The 14,361-nt window shown below is 40.4% G+C and overlaps 1 protein-coding gene across 3 annotated transcripts in view; it reads right to left on the reverse strand.

Annotated features, from left to right (window-relative positions):
- Positions 1-12,396, reverse strand: part of smurf1 (SMAD specific E3 ubiquitin protein ligase 1) — a 21,885-nt gene extending 9,489 nt beyond the window's left edge. For 2 of the 3 annotated variants that reach the window (XM_015047458.1, XM_015047456.1), the window contains exons 1-10: positions 12,105-12,396; positions 3,898-3,940; positions 3,695-3,803; positions 3,460-3,593; positions 3,302-3,367; positions 2,142-2,217; positions 1,835-2,046; positions 1,672-1,756; positions 770-916; positions 218-443 (exon numbers count right to left, since the gene is read on the reverse strand). In XM_015047458.1, the coding sequence (XP_014902944.1) occupies positions 218-443; positions 770-916; positions 1,672-1,756; positions 1,835-2,046; positions 2,142-2,217; positions 3,302-3,367; positions 3,460-3,593; positions 3,695-3,803; positions 3,898-3,940; positions 12,105-12,155 (1,149 nt within the window). In that variant the 5' untranslated portion in view covers positions 12,156-12,396. Of the gene's footprint in view, positions 1-217; positions 444-769; positions 920-1,671; positions 1,757-1,834; positions 2,047-2,141; positions 2,218-3,301; positions 3,368-3,459; positions 3,594-3,694; positions 3,804-3,897; positions 3,941-12,104 lie in introns of all 3 variants that reach the window. The other variant, XM_015047457.1, reaches the window with a different exon arrangement.
- Positions 12,397-14,361: the final 1,965 nt, after the last annotated feature.

Below are 14,361 nucleotides of genomic sequence, written 5' to 3' on the forward strand. Positions count from 1 at the left end.
AAAAAAATAAAAAAAAAAAAGAGCATATATATATATATATATATATATATATATATATATATATATATATATATATATATATATATATATATGTTGTTTTGCACTTTTACATGCATTTAACAAGCTGTTTTTCATATATATTTATTGTTGCTTGTTGGAATCCGAAACAAAAACGATGCAGTCCAGCAGTATGTTACCCTTTCTCGTCCCTCCTCACCTCAAAGATCTCCTCTCGGGACACCTCGATGCGACAGTGTCCCGCTTGAGGCTGCTGCAGCGACAGCTCGTGGCGCAGCAGCTTCAGCTTGTGCACCAGGTCTCGCTCGTAGCGCACCGCCACGTCTCCGTCTCCTCCGCCGCCGCCGATCCCTCCGCCTCCCCCCTCGTCCACACCGACGTCCATCGGCGGGGCCTGGGACGTCTCCTTCACTTGGGATTGGTGGCTGGAGGGTGAGTGGAAGAAGAAGCGAGAGGTGGGTGAGACGGGCGTCGGGCCAGGAGAGCAGACGGGATTAGACGCCGCGCGCCGAGCTAAATCTCCCGTAAGCCAGCGTTTCTGTAAATCACACCTCCCTGTGGTGTTAGCGGAGCCGATGACCGTTAGTAGGTCACGTCCGGGTCCAGACTGGGTGTAAGCTTTAAGTCAGTGTCAGATCAGGCTAAGAACAAGTCAGACTAAAATCCACCTATTAAGGACGTGCTGCGGGAGTCTGCCGCCCTGAAGCGGGCCAAGCCTGCAGTCTGGAGCGTTCCCGGGTCGGACACACACCTGATGATGTTGTGCAGACGTGGGTCGGTGAACTGCGTGGTCCGGTTGTTGTGGTCCACAAAGTAGATGCGGCCGGACACGGTGCTTCGGACCTCCCAACCCACCGGCAGCGGGCCGAGCTCCTCACAGCTCACGCTGGCCAGATCCCTACTCCAGAATCAGAGAACGAGACGGAACGTTTTCTCAGACGTTTTCTGACTCAAACTTCTAGATTTTACAGTCGGGTTTTACTACATTCAACACAAAATATTCCCCCAAAGTCAGAATTTTTATGTTTATAATAATTTTTTTTTTTTTGGCTCAAGTTAATTTAAAAAATGACTGGACTGGAACGCGTCACACAGATTCTTCAAATGCAGTTCAGCATCTCTGCTACTCTGCTGTAAATATGCACGACATGCCAGACATGTTTGGTATTTAAGCCACAGCAGATTTCAGAACAACAAGTGCTGGTTAAAGTTGAATCTCAAAGGATCTTTGTTGAAATGTCAGCGTTCACTTACGGGTTCTTAAGTCTGTAAATCAAAAACTAAAACGTCGTCACAGCTGTGATGAAACATGTAAGTATAAATCAATCTGAAAAACTATTTATTTTTCAGAAACTAAGATGTTTGAATTTTTTTTTTGATGACCAAAAAAATCTGGAAAAGAAAAATCAATAATTTCCTGCTCAGTTTTTATTTTTTCTATACTTATTCAGACTTTTCAGCATTATTGTTCTTTGTTCTGACTGTTTATCAATTTTAATGCTTCAACAATTCATTCCTACAAACAGAAGAACACCTTTTTTTTTTTTACAAAAACACATAATTACTTCAGTGTAAAGTCTAATTTTCAGTGTCATTTCTTAAAGATTTTCCCTCTGTTCAAGCTGTTCGACTATAACCAGTGAGTAATCCTACCGTGGTATCCGAGGGTCGTGCCAGGTGCTGACCCCTGTCTGCGTGTGGAGGAAGTACACCTGGCCTTGCACAGTTGTTCGTTGCTCTGTTACAATAAGGAAACAATGTTATTCGTGGCTGTTTTAAATTTAGACTGAGCTGATAAATGCGTTTGAGGACGGACCGTATCCCTCCGGTAGATCGGGCGGCTGATGCCCGTGAGGTCGGTTCTGAGGGGTGTGGCCGTGACCCCTGGAGTCCGGCCCTCTGATTCGCAGAGTCTGCAGGCGGCTCTCCTGACCCGGGGAGTCCAGCCGGCAGTTCCCGCCGCCCGCCGCGCCGGTGGGGTCGGAGTAGGGCAGCGGCTCTTCGCTGAAGCAGCCCTCGAAAACGGGTCTGAGGGGTCACACGCAAAGCCCAGAAGTCTAAATGTTATATTTAACCGTCATAAAATTAAAGTTAGAGCGTTATAAAGGTCTGCAGATGCTCACCCATCGTTTTCCAACAGTCCTCTGCAGTCCACTACAGGACCACCGCTGCCAATGCGGTCCCGCGTCTGTAAGCTCACTGCAAACAGGAAACATGTCGACATTGGACAGAATCAGTAAGTCAGGATCTAATTATTAAGTCCTGTACAAGATAAAGAAAAAAACTAAGATAAAACTGTTAAAATGTGTGAAGAAAAAAATAAAAATACATTCATAGATGTTTGAATCTGTCAATGTGGATGGTAGAGGAGGAAACATCGGTTTCCATCTTTATCGCCAATAAATACACGGGAATAAAAATATAAAACTGGGTTTAAAGAAAAAGAAGAATTAGACTGAAATAAAATGCATTTACAAATATTTCTAAAAATGATTTAAAAAATACATTGAAAACAATTTATTAACGTAAATACAAGTTAAGTTGGAAAATTCTAATCCGACTAAACATCTTTAAAAAAATATTTTTAAAAATATAAAAACGCCTAAAATTAAAAAAAAAGTCAATCAGAAAGATAATCTAACATGTGAACAGGATCTTAGGAATCAGCTAAATTAAAAACTAATTTCTTGATTTTATTCTTAAACACTGCTTTGGGTCTTCTGGGAGCGAATTCCAGTTTGGAGGACAGTATCAGCAAAATGGCAGCTTCTCTATGCGTTCTACAATAAATTATGAGAAATTAATTGATTCAATTTAAAAAGTGAAAATGGTATTATATGGGTCCGTATTGGTCGATGTAAAACGTATTGATCGTTGTAACTTAATGACTTCTAAATGTGTTATTTTGCGGCCTATAAAGGGACGGGATAACTGCTGACTTCACAGATGTGGAGCAGACGGTCGCCGACACCCGACGAAGAAGGTCACTGCTAAAGAAACCGACTGCTGGCAGAAAGCTGCAGTCGAGCACATGGACGTATTTTTTTCTACAATCTGCCATTTCTCAATAATAAACTTTTAATGACGTTCTAATCTTTTGGGATGCAGATTACTTAAGTCCTTCTACAGGGATGATGTTTCCAGACTGAATCGGGCACGATGTCTGCGCTCCTTCTGGGTTTTCTTAACATTTTTGCAGCTGAACGTTTGCAGGGAGATAAAAAAAAAAAGAAAAAAATGGCAAGTGGAAACAGAGATAGCTTATCAGCGAGTCCATCCTCACCTACGATCTGCCCCCTCACTGCGTCACTGTCAGAGGGGTTCAGCTTGCATAGATCTAGACGCTGGTCTAGAGGGAGGAAAGCCATAGTGAATGCACCAGACGCAAATAGAGTTAAACATAAAAGCATTTAGAGAAGAAAAAATATATATTTAAATTACATCCTGTGTCTTTTAGCCTGCTGATGGCGTTGGAAAGCAGTCGTATGCAGCCCAGAAACCCCGCCCCCTGCCGCTTGTGGATCTTCTTGTGGTTCCATATGCTGATGGTGATGGAGTCGGTCTTCCCGATGTAGCTGCAAAAAGCGAGGGAACTAGTCAAGATTTCTTTCACGCGACCGCTGCCTGAATGTGAAACCTGGGCGTGTGGGAGGTGAGGGGTCACCGGGAGGCTTACAGGTCATAGTGCTGATTCCACTTGGGGTCCAGTGTGCTCTTGACTGTGTCTGTGGAGTGGCATTGACCCGATCCGTCTACCACCACCTTAGCGAACGGATCCGGTAGGCCTGCACGCACACGAAGACGTCACCAAAACGCTGCACCACTGTGTACCAATTGTTGTTACAGTCGACAAACGGAAAATGCCACAGCAGTACTTACGAAAGAAGTCTTTCTTTGCGAGGTTCTTGGCACATAATACTGCATGGGTGAAAAAAAAAAGAAAAAAAAAAAAGGCATAAGCATGAGGCTAATCTTAGTGTGTAGGCAGCTCTAATAAATTCTGATGCATAACAAACACTGTGAGGAGGAAGAATGTAGTTTAGGATAAAATATGAATGCCAAAGAATACTGATGAGCTGCAGAGCTGGGTGAGCGGGATAAAACGCGCCACTGTTGAGACGAGGCTGCCCACTCTGTCTCCAAGTTTTCTCATGTCAACATGAATTCTCCTGCCTATGCAGCGCGTGGATGACGCGGTCACTTCTATTTAGCTCAGGTGTGCTATAAACCGCTGGCGAGCCGCAGCTAATTTTAGCCGACCTGCGCTAACCTGTTGGAAAACACAGATGATCTTCTGCTCTCAATACCCCACAAACACGCAGTAGCTTATAATCACAAAATGACGTGTTTACACACCGACTTACGATGTAATTAATACTTTCTGTTGTGTTGGTAACACTTTAGCCATGCTCACATAGCCAGAGGATGCATGTAAACATATATTAATGAGCTAAAAAAAACAACAATAAATACCCAAAGCAACTGTTGAGCTCCACTAACGAAAGACATAAAGACGTTTTTAAACTGTGACTAGAGTAATTCGTATAGTAACAGGGAAGTTTAAAAAAAGTTACAAGAGAAAGTGTTAGACTATGTTATTAAAAGCAAAACTGCAAAAAAAAAAAAAAAAAAAAGGTTAAAACTGAAAATAAATAGAGTGGGTATTCATTTTATAGTTTATCACAATTAAAATAAAAATAAAAACTTGTTGCAGGCAACAGTAGGCCTACTCTAACTGCTATATTTTCAGGTAGCTGAACAATCAATGGCTACTCACTTATAAGAATGACACATTTTGTTGTTTGGGAATTACGGCTGGGCGATAAATCGATTTTACCAAATTTTCTGTTTTTGGGGGCTAACTTTTAGGAACATTTTTAATTCTTTTCTTCACCAATGTATTCCTTGGGTCTCCATAGTTCAGAGTGATGTCAACCCAACCAGGAGCTGCCATCTTGTTTCACCAAGTGTGTTTTACACTTTCTGTTTACATCAACTCCGAATTCAAGTCAACTTAAAGAAAGAATGATAAAAAAAACATATATTCTGCCATTTCTAATCTTTTTTTTTTAAATAGTGAGGGAATTTAAAAAAATGAAAATCAGAAATTGAATTAGCTTATGAACCACAAAAAAGTTTAACATCTAAAAGCAAATTATTTCATGGTTAGGAACAATAAATCAATAACAACACATATCGTGATAGACATGATCAATAGCAATAGATAATACATGACAGAATGTTCAATCATTTTTACTGAACTGTGATCCAGAACCGCAAAGCATTCTGGGGGATGTAGGCATAAGAAATACTTTTGAGGCTCAACCTCTCACAGCGAGTTAAGCTAAGTGGGTGGCATCTTAACTCACTCGCTCTTTGGTTACCTAGCAACAACCTGCTGAGTAAGTTGCGCAGCAGCAGTTTCATGTTTCTCAGCCCTGCCTCATAACTGCAGCAAAGATAAGTGAATGAAGCCTGTTAGTGATTAACATGACTGATATAAAAACATCTTTTCATGTCGACTTAAAACCCGTCAGCCCCCTGCTCCCCCAGGCGGTGAGTAAGACAGTCGGTGGTTTAGGATGTGGCAACTGGTGGCAAACACGTGTCAGGCTCAGCCGAGTCCTACTTCCTGTGATCAAGCCATGGAGAATGCTGACAGGATATCCTTCCCTCTTTCCCCACGCCGACCTCTTTCAGGGCTCCACTGCCTGACTCACGCATTCCACACCGAGATCTCATCTTTTCATCAGACACCGAGAGAGACAGAGAGGAAAAGAACAGGGAGTCTGATCCCTGACTTCTCTTTCATCCAGACGGTCCAGGAAAACCATTCTCTCCACTCCGTCTGGACTTCCGCTCCCTCGCCACAAACAGAGGACTGCTCTGATTTCACGGATTAACACCCGGCTTTATTTTTTCTCCCCCCCCCCACCCCCCTTCTCTCTTACGCTACTTGACCACCTCCTTAGTGGCACTGAATGTGTGACGGACCCCCTTCGCAGTGTTGAGGGAAATTTCCCATGCTGCCAAGGTAACCAATGGCCGAGACAGAGACAGCTCAGCTGGTGCCCGATTTCCCTCAATGCCAGTTCAGTTCTTGGCGTTATTGGCTTTAAAGTTAAGAGGGGAAAAAAAACAAGCAAAAAGGTTCCACTCTGATTGAAGTCAAACTAAATTGAAGGACTGCTTTGGGGTGCGAGTGTTTCCTCAAAATCAAAAATAAAATAAAAATCAATGCTGAAATCAAATGCAACAGTCAAACTCTCCATTTTGAGAATAATTGTGTACGTTTTCCCCCCTTCTTCTTTTTTATGATCACACACTCTGTTCACCCTTTAAGACAGGGGCGTCCAAAGTGTGGGGCACAGGTCTATTGTGGCCCTTGAACTGATTATGAGTGGCCCATTACTACAAGTTAAGAATGGTAAAGATTTGGGCCACCAGCACAAGCTGAAATTGTTTCAAAATGCAGGGTTTTAACAAGTGTTTTATAAGCCTGGCGGGCCACCAGGCTTTACTTGTGCTCCCCCCATTCTAAGCGTTGCTTATTTATTTAAGTTTTTTTTTTTTTTTCATTTTTAAGACTTTATAGTTGGTGTACAGATATTAATATTCCAAAAACACATAATTATCAAGTGATATTTTCAAATTTCCTGTCAACTTTAAACATTTTTTTAACTCAAAAACAAGGCAGGTCACTGGATGAATGACTGCTTTGCGCCCCAACCACCGGGCTTAACAAGTTTTCTGGGGGGAAACCTTGCTAAGCCCTGGGTGATAAGGCTTAAAAATAAAATCTCTTTTTTTCTTTTTTGCCAAATTAAATTTCTGATTTTAATCTATATTTTTCCTCACTTCTTTTCCTTGAAAAATATAACTGAGAGAAAGTATCTTTAAAAACTGGCCTTTATTTGAATAATTCCTTCTTTGAGTTGAACTGAATTCAAAATCAAAATAACTACAATCTTGTCAAACAAGATGGTAGTTCTTAACATCGTGCTGGAGACCTGAGAAGTGCATTAGTGAAAGAAAATCTTAATTTCCCAAAAAGTGAATATTCAAACAACAGAAAATTTTCACTAAAGTGACGGGCCATTAAATCGTCTGGTGACTGAAATCTGACAGTTTCCTGCTTCATCGCCCTAACTTCAGTCTGTAAGAAACTTGAAAATCCTATCTTTTTCTGATTAGTGAATGCACCGTGCCTAACAGACCGAGGTAACAGCGACTCTCATGGTCCTCAATGAGTAACGGAGACTTAAAGTTAGCCATTTTCAGCAAGGTGTTTGAAAATCCAGCCAGAGGAATCATAAATGTGTTCTGTGAAGGGCATTCGCTGCTTTTTAAGCAGAGTGAGACTTCAGCAGACAACAGGAAGGCTGAAAGTAATACAGACAAGTTGCTTCGTTTTATCTTTTTTAAGCTCTCAGTCGCTGCCCTTCATGAACTTTGCTGGGTCTGGAAATGTATAAGCACTTTCTATTTGTTTTAAAATAGTAAACTCCAATTTATAGCCATTCCTCTTTTACACACACAACATGCTATCACATTTGTTTCGAATGTGAAAAATGAATCACTGCTACCAGAAACAAGACCAAAAATGTGAACTCTAATGTCTCCTTATGTTGTAGTTGTTAAACATAATTCAGAATTGTCTAAAGTCTTTACTGTCGGGTTGAATCTTTAATCAAAAAAACACAGATCACACCGATTGCAAAACTTTGACTCATCTCAACCATGATGTAAAAGAAAGCTGCTTTAGAGATGTCACCTCTAAGTCAGACAAATTGCTCCGTATTACTAATCCAGCCACCAAACGACCAGAAAAATCATCCAGATATAATATTATAAGTTTTTATATCACAACTAATTGTGTGCCAATTCAGCAGTTATCAGTAATATCACTTCCTTGTGTTTTACATCATAGCTTTGAAAAACAAAAAGGTCTCCAATTAATTAAAATAAGATCATGGAATTTCCTAATTTGGGGAAGTTGAAGTTTTTTAGCCAAATTTCTGCAATGAGAAACTGTTGAAGCATTGTATTTTTTTCCGAAAACGGCTGTATAATTGTACTCTGTATATATCTATCTTTACAACTGGCTACAAAAGTATGACTAAACTTATACATTCTTTGTGATTTAATGTTTGTTTATCCCTTTATTTTTGGCAGAAAAAAACAACACCTATTATATTAATTTTTCAAACTTCCACCCATTTTTTTTAATGTCTCATTAATTCAGTTTCTAACATTATTATGTATCCAGATTATCTAACAGAGAGCTCTAAAAGGAGCCATCATTTTAACAAATTAAAACCCAGAGGTACTATGTAATCATATTCAATAATCTGCAGCAACGCTATGACATAACCTCACCTAAAGCAGCAGCAGCTCGGTTTAATAAACTGAGTGCATGATCAGCGGTGGCTTATTCACCGGTAGGAATCCTCAGTGGCATCAACGCCAAAGGGCTGACGGCGCGTCTAGGAGCTGGATCATGTGACTGCTACGTGAAATCAGGAAGTAGCGTTGGTCATTCCAGGGCCCAAATACCAGCTCAAATGGCAACAGCCACAGAAAAACAGACAACCCGGCCACTTGCAGCACGAAGAATTTGTTGTCCCTCGACGGTACCCACTTATTGGTTAGTGAGAAACAGGAAAGTGCTTAGAACATGAGTTGGTTTCCTGGAAATGGTTCATTGTTTAGCTTTGACTATGCAGACCTAAGAAGCTGTTCTGTGGTTACAATTTCACAAAGGTAAATGCTATAAAACACGGGGTTTCCGCAGGTTTCACCAACGCAAATTTAAGAGCTTTTTAAGACCATTATGAATGAAATTTGCGACAATGTGTCATGACAAATTCATCTATATAAACTTAAGGCCTTAAAATGTCTTAAATTCATTAGAAAATATGTAAGTTGGCTGTATATACTTTGATCACAGGACCATTTAATCTTTTCTATTCTATGTAGTTTTTCTCGTGAGACTTTTCTGTCAGGCGAAAGCTTGAGTCGGACGCAGACATTCATGTCTTCATTACGTTCTGTTACTGGAAGCAGTTGAAGCTGTTGCTAATTAGTTGCTAATAAACCACTGCTAGCTAGCTGTTTTGCATCTCTCATGGGTAAGAGTAGTTTGTCACCAGCTTTCTGGACGACGTTGGTCTTTACCTGGCTCACTTCTATCATTCAGGGAAAAAGCTTGACCCGACTATGTGAAATATGTGACTCTTTTGTACTTTTCTAAGACTTTTTAAAAATGTGCGGAGACCTTGCAAATTGCTTTTCTTTTTTTTTTTTTTTTTTTGCAATGTGAAAAACTGGAAATGCTTTTGAATTAGTACATTTGTCGAGTTGAAAAAAACTAGCAGAGCTTCTGTGTCAGACATTTCTTCAGGAAGTGAACAGTTTGCTTCTATTTTGGATTGCAGTGGTGCAGCGTGCGTTTTCAATGTTGATCCATCGTGTTGAGGCATTTATGGAAAGTTGAATTTTGTTTTAAGGAAACAAGTTTTGACCAAAACAAGGGGGGTAAAAAAAAAAAGAAAAAAAAGAAAAAGTGCACGTTTGTTTCCTCCGTCTGCGCTTCATTTAAACTCCTGGCTGCAGACGGCTGGAAACCAGCCAGGGCTAAATGCTGCCCGCGTTCGCGTCGTACCGACGTCTTCGCGGGAATCTTTGTGAAACCACTAATTTGAGGCTTGTTCCCGAGGGTTACTGTACGGCACCCATCAAATACAACAACTACATTCTGCCTGGCTAAATAGAAGCCCTGCATAAACACACTGAGGGCGCTCTGAAGTGTGACCCAGAGCCAGACTCCCTGTCACAGACACACAGACTTCTCTGATGTAGGCCAAACAATCGTTCAGTCTGTCAGACTAAACAGAGCTGGCCGGCAGCATAGTCGGCCCATTGGCTCAACCCGCATTCCTCGCCCAATTAGGATTCCAGTCATACCTGGGGGGGGGCGGGACGTACTCGGAGGGGGGCAATAACCTTTGCGTCCATGTTGAAATAATGAGCGATGTGCCTTACACAAACCCACATACACACACGCGTTCTCTGCTGTGTTTTCACTGCAAATCATCTGAGTCACAACTTTCTGATAAGATCTATTTGGATCTTCCTGAACTTCTTTGGAAGGAGTCAAGGCAAAACAATTAAAGCACCTAAAATAACCTGATCAAAACAACGCTTCGCTTCAATGGAGCGTTTGATCCAATCAGACATATTTTTTTGCTTAGCTGTTCTGGGATCCGGGTATACAGATGTTAATTTTTGTTAATTATCTCCATAGCTTATTTAAGCACATGAGTGGAATAGGTTGCTTTCAGATGCAAAAGGATAACAGAAGGAGCGCGATCATGTAATTTGTCACCACATGTGTCATTTACATACAGATTTCTCATCACGTGAATTAAGATCGCGCTGCAGACTTTACCCACGAGGATACTATGACTGAAAACACTGCATCGTTCTAAGCAGTAGCATTATATGAACTCAAGAATGGCATCAGTTGTTTCCACATTAACAAAACGCAGCAGTAACCTGGTCTATCATGTGCCTGAGCAGATTAACTGAAAAGACATTTCGGAGTTTTATGAAATCCGGAATGTGGAAAGATGAGTCTTTAATTTGGGAAGGATGTTTCTGCTGCTCTACCGGCTTGAAATCCTGCTTGGCAAAAAGCAAAGTCACGTAGAAAAATAAAGGTTAAAAACAGGTTTTTGCTTGAACATATCATTTACATACTAGCATCTCTAATATAAAAAACAAGCAAACATAAAACTGTACAAAATGAAGCTGTGGTGCCTTGTTAGAATATGTTCTCATCTTAACTTGTCTTTGAGTTATTCTGTGTTATGCGTTCATGTTTTCTAATTTACTTTGAAAGGTAAAGCTACAAGTTCTATATCCTGTCACTTTGTTCATGTGCATGTTGTACTGCTGTTGTCCACCAGGGGGCAATGAGAGTGAGTTCTTGTGTAAAGGCAGCACTGTTCTAACAAGTGATATAGAGATGAAGTTAACCGAAGGCTGAACGTTAGCAATAAAGTGAACACAGCTATCTAACGAAAAGAAGTGTGATTCATTTTAAAGATGAGTACTGAACAAGAAAACACAACATGCCTGCATGTCCCATTGTAAATTGAGCAGAAGGGAAACAGTGAGCCAGGCAGCAATGGGAGGTCATTTCCATTTGAATAGAGGCCCCTCGATGCCTAGTGGCGTTACATTAAGCTACAGTAAAAACCATTGTTCCTGCTCTCTGTCCACGTAGGAAAGTGGGAGAAAAAAAGCAGACTCCTACGAAGAAAATCCTGACCCAGAAACTGAGAAAAAAATATATATACATGTATCCTTGGTGCGTTGAATACGTGATGCCCGGGGAGCAAACGTGTCCAACTCGTCCGGGTCGGGATAAGTTCAATGAGTCTAACTGCAGCTGACACAGCAGCCAAACGCCAATCGATACACACTGGTATTATCTAGGCTAGCATGTCATATCTGCACGAAAAAAATCGATTTCGCAGAGGATGCGGAGAAACATTTGCTTTATATGTTTTTAATTTTGTCGCATTAGCTAAAAAAGCGGCGGGTCCTGCTGGTGGTCAACCCCCTTAAAATGGGTGTAGCTAACCCAGCGATAGCGGTCAGCAGTAACTACAGTGTTACTAAAGGCTAACACCAGCGGGCTAATACTTAGAGGCGACGGTTGGCTGTAAATAAAGTTTATGGACGGCTTTCAGTCGCCACTCTCTCTAATAACATGCAAACAGGCGAGCATAAGCGTAAATCGGCCGTAAAACACAACAAAAGACAGCTTTTCGGCTGTCCTATCGGCAATTTTGGTAGCATTTTTGCTAACAGGCTAGGCTTTAACTGCTGTTCGCCTCGCAAAAACCGGATGTTTGGGTAACGAACACACCAAGAGCCCCGCAGAAACTTGTTTGGTTTGACTACATCAACATATTACAATATACTGTTGAGTACAAGGCAATTTAGCTCTGAATAAAACATGCACTGTAAGCGTTTTCTCTTTGGCTCGTTTTTTTTTTTTTTTTTTTTTTTCCTTGCCGTGGGTTTTTTGTGCTGGACCCGTTTCTCCGACTCCCAGGATTCGACATCACTCCGGGAGAAAAAAAGGATAGCTCAAACTTTCCCTCGGAGTCGTCCGAAATCACAACCTTCGCCAAGAAATGGAACCGCGAAGGACTTCAGCTGCGAAACATGCGGTCTGCTTAGGTGTTCCTCACCGACAAAACTGTATTATTTCACTGCAAAGTCCTGCGCTCCTTCGAAATTCAACAACACGGGAGAACATTTTCGGGCAGGCTTAAACACGTACGCTGCTGACGTCATGTTCTCACCGCTGCGTGCTCGCGCCGGATGGCGTGAGCGCGCCCGTATAATACGACAAAAAGTTGACTGATGCGTTAAAAAGCCATAAATGAAAGCATTATATATATATATATATATGTTGCATATTAAATTTACTATATGATAGAATTTTACAAATTAATTCAGCTAAATTTATTTTTCACGAGGAGCAAATAGCAACACTTCCATTTTCACTAATATTATGTTTAGTTCTTCTAAAATAAATCCATAATGATATGAGTAGTAACAAGACATCTCTTCAATTTACTAACAAGCATCTTTAGCATTACTGTTACTTCTTTTTACAAAAAAAAAATCTAAATTTTAATTTCTCCCGGAAACTACTAAGCTCCTAATCATTTGATGTGTATGTAGTGTGCTTGAAGAAATGCCCAGTTGTTCTGTATGTACTTGTGATTTATTTTGTGTTGATCTTGATACGCCTATAATTGTCTACCATAATTCAATTTCACCAAATTGATTGATGAAATTGATTTGGGGACAAAGTATTTATAATTTTGATTACAACGGGGAACTATTTGTGAGATGTGTGTCCTGTTGCATCTGGACACCTTGTCAAAATATTTTTTAAAAAGTTACCTTAAAGTCAAGTGCACTTAGGTTATGCAGCAGAAAATTGACCCAAAAATGCACTGTGTTTTGAGTGGCCTAGTCAAATTCTATAGTTAAATCTGAATGAGATTCTGTGATATTTATTCAGAAGCAATTCCACAGCAAAGAGAGGGACAGATTTCCTGCAACTGGTTGATAGCAGTTGTTCTGCTAGTTATAAAGTCTTGGGGAGTAGATTTATATTTACTCATGTAATCATAGTTTGATATAAAAATGCACTTGAAGTTTTCATGCGTCACTTCGGACTGGAAGAAGAAGAACCAGGAGAGATGAGGGTCTCTCTTGCTTTCAGAAATGGATTGTTTTTAGCACGGGAGGCCGACACAGTTGCAAAAGTCTGAAGGAAAGAGCGGCACTGAGGATTATGGGATTGGATTCCTTAGCTGTAGCATTAGCTGTGGAAACAATGGAGGCTCTCTTCAGCCTGTTTACAGGACTCAGTAAATCCACATCAGCATCGAGGCCGCTTGTTCACTTCCACAGGCTCGGCTTACTAACACCCGAACGCACCAAGGCTCATAAGCACGCACGTGCAGACTCTGTTTATTGCTTCATTTTTTTTTCTTGTCAACTTTTTTTTGTTCGTCTGAGTCAAGCATTCCTCATCACACTCACCCTTATTAAATTTGCGCAATGCTGTCCTTATAATGTCACAAAGCACAAACTGATTTATATTATTCCATGTTATTGTCATTTAGATTGTGTTTTGGCTCCTTTATTTAATTGTTCCAACACTGCAGTAGTTTATGAAGACGCTCACCGTGTACGCCTGCTGGTTATGAGACTGGATGTCTGTTTGTTTGTTTGGCTGTGTGTGTGTGTGTGTGTGTGTGTGTGTGTGTGTGTGTGTGTGTGTGTGTGTGTGTGGGTGTACTATGGAAATGCTGCACATGTACAAAAGCAATATGGTAATCATAAAAAGAGGATACAAAGAAACAAGAGAAGAAATGAAATTACATCAGAGAGAAAAGGTCAGCAACTAACAAAAGGTCAGTTGTTCAGTTCACAACAACTGAACAAAAAATGTTCAGCTGCTGTGAACTGAACACAGCAGCAGTTCAGTTCACCTGAACTGTAATTTAATTAGAAATTACAGATTAATTTAAACTGTAATTTTACAGTTTTAAAAAAATTTAACTGTAGCTTTTTTACAGCTAAAAACTGTAAAAATATAGTTTTTTAAACTGTAATTTTAAAATACAGTTAAAAAAAATTCAACTGTAATATTTTTTACTGTTTAAAAATTAAACTGCATTTTTTTTGCAGTTAATAAAACTGTAAAAAAACCTGTAAATTTTAAACTGTAATTTTAAATTAAAC

This window comes from Poecilia latipinna, unplaced genomic scaffold (genome assembly GCF_001443285.1).
Source record: "Poecilia latipinna isolate Pla-1442-1.1 unplaced genomic scaffold, P_latipinna-1.0 Scaffold827, whole genome shotgun sequence".
Classification (NCBI taxonomy): Eukaryota; Metazoa; Chordata; class Actinopteri; order Cyprinodontiformes; family Poeciliidae; genus Poecilia; species Poecilia latipinna.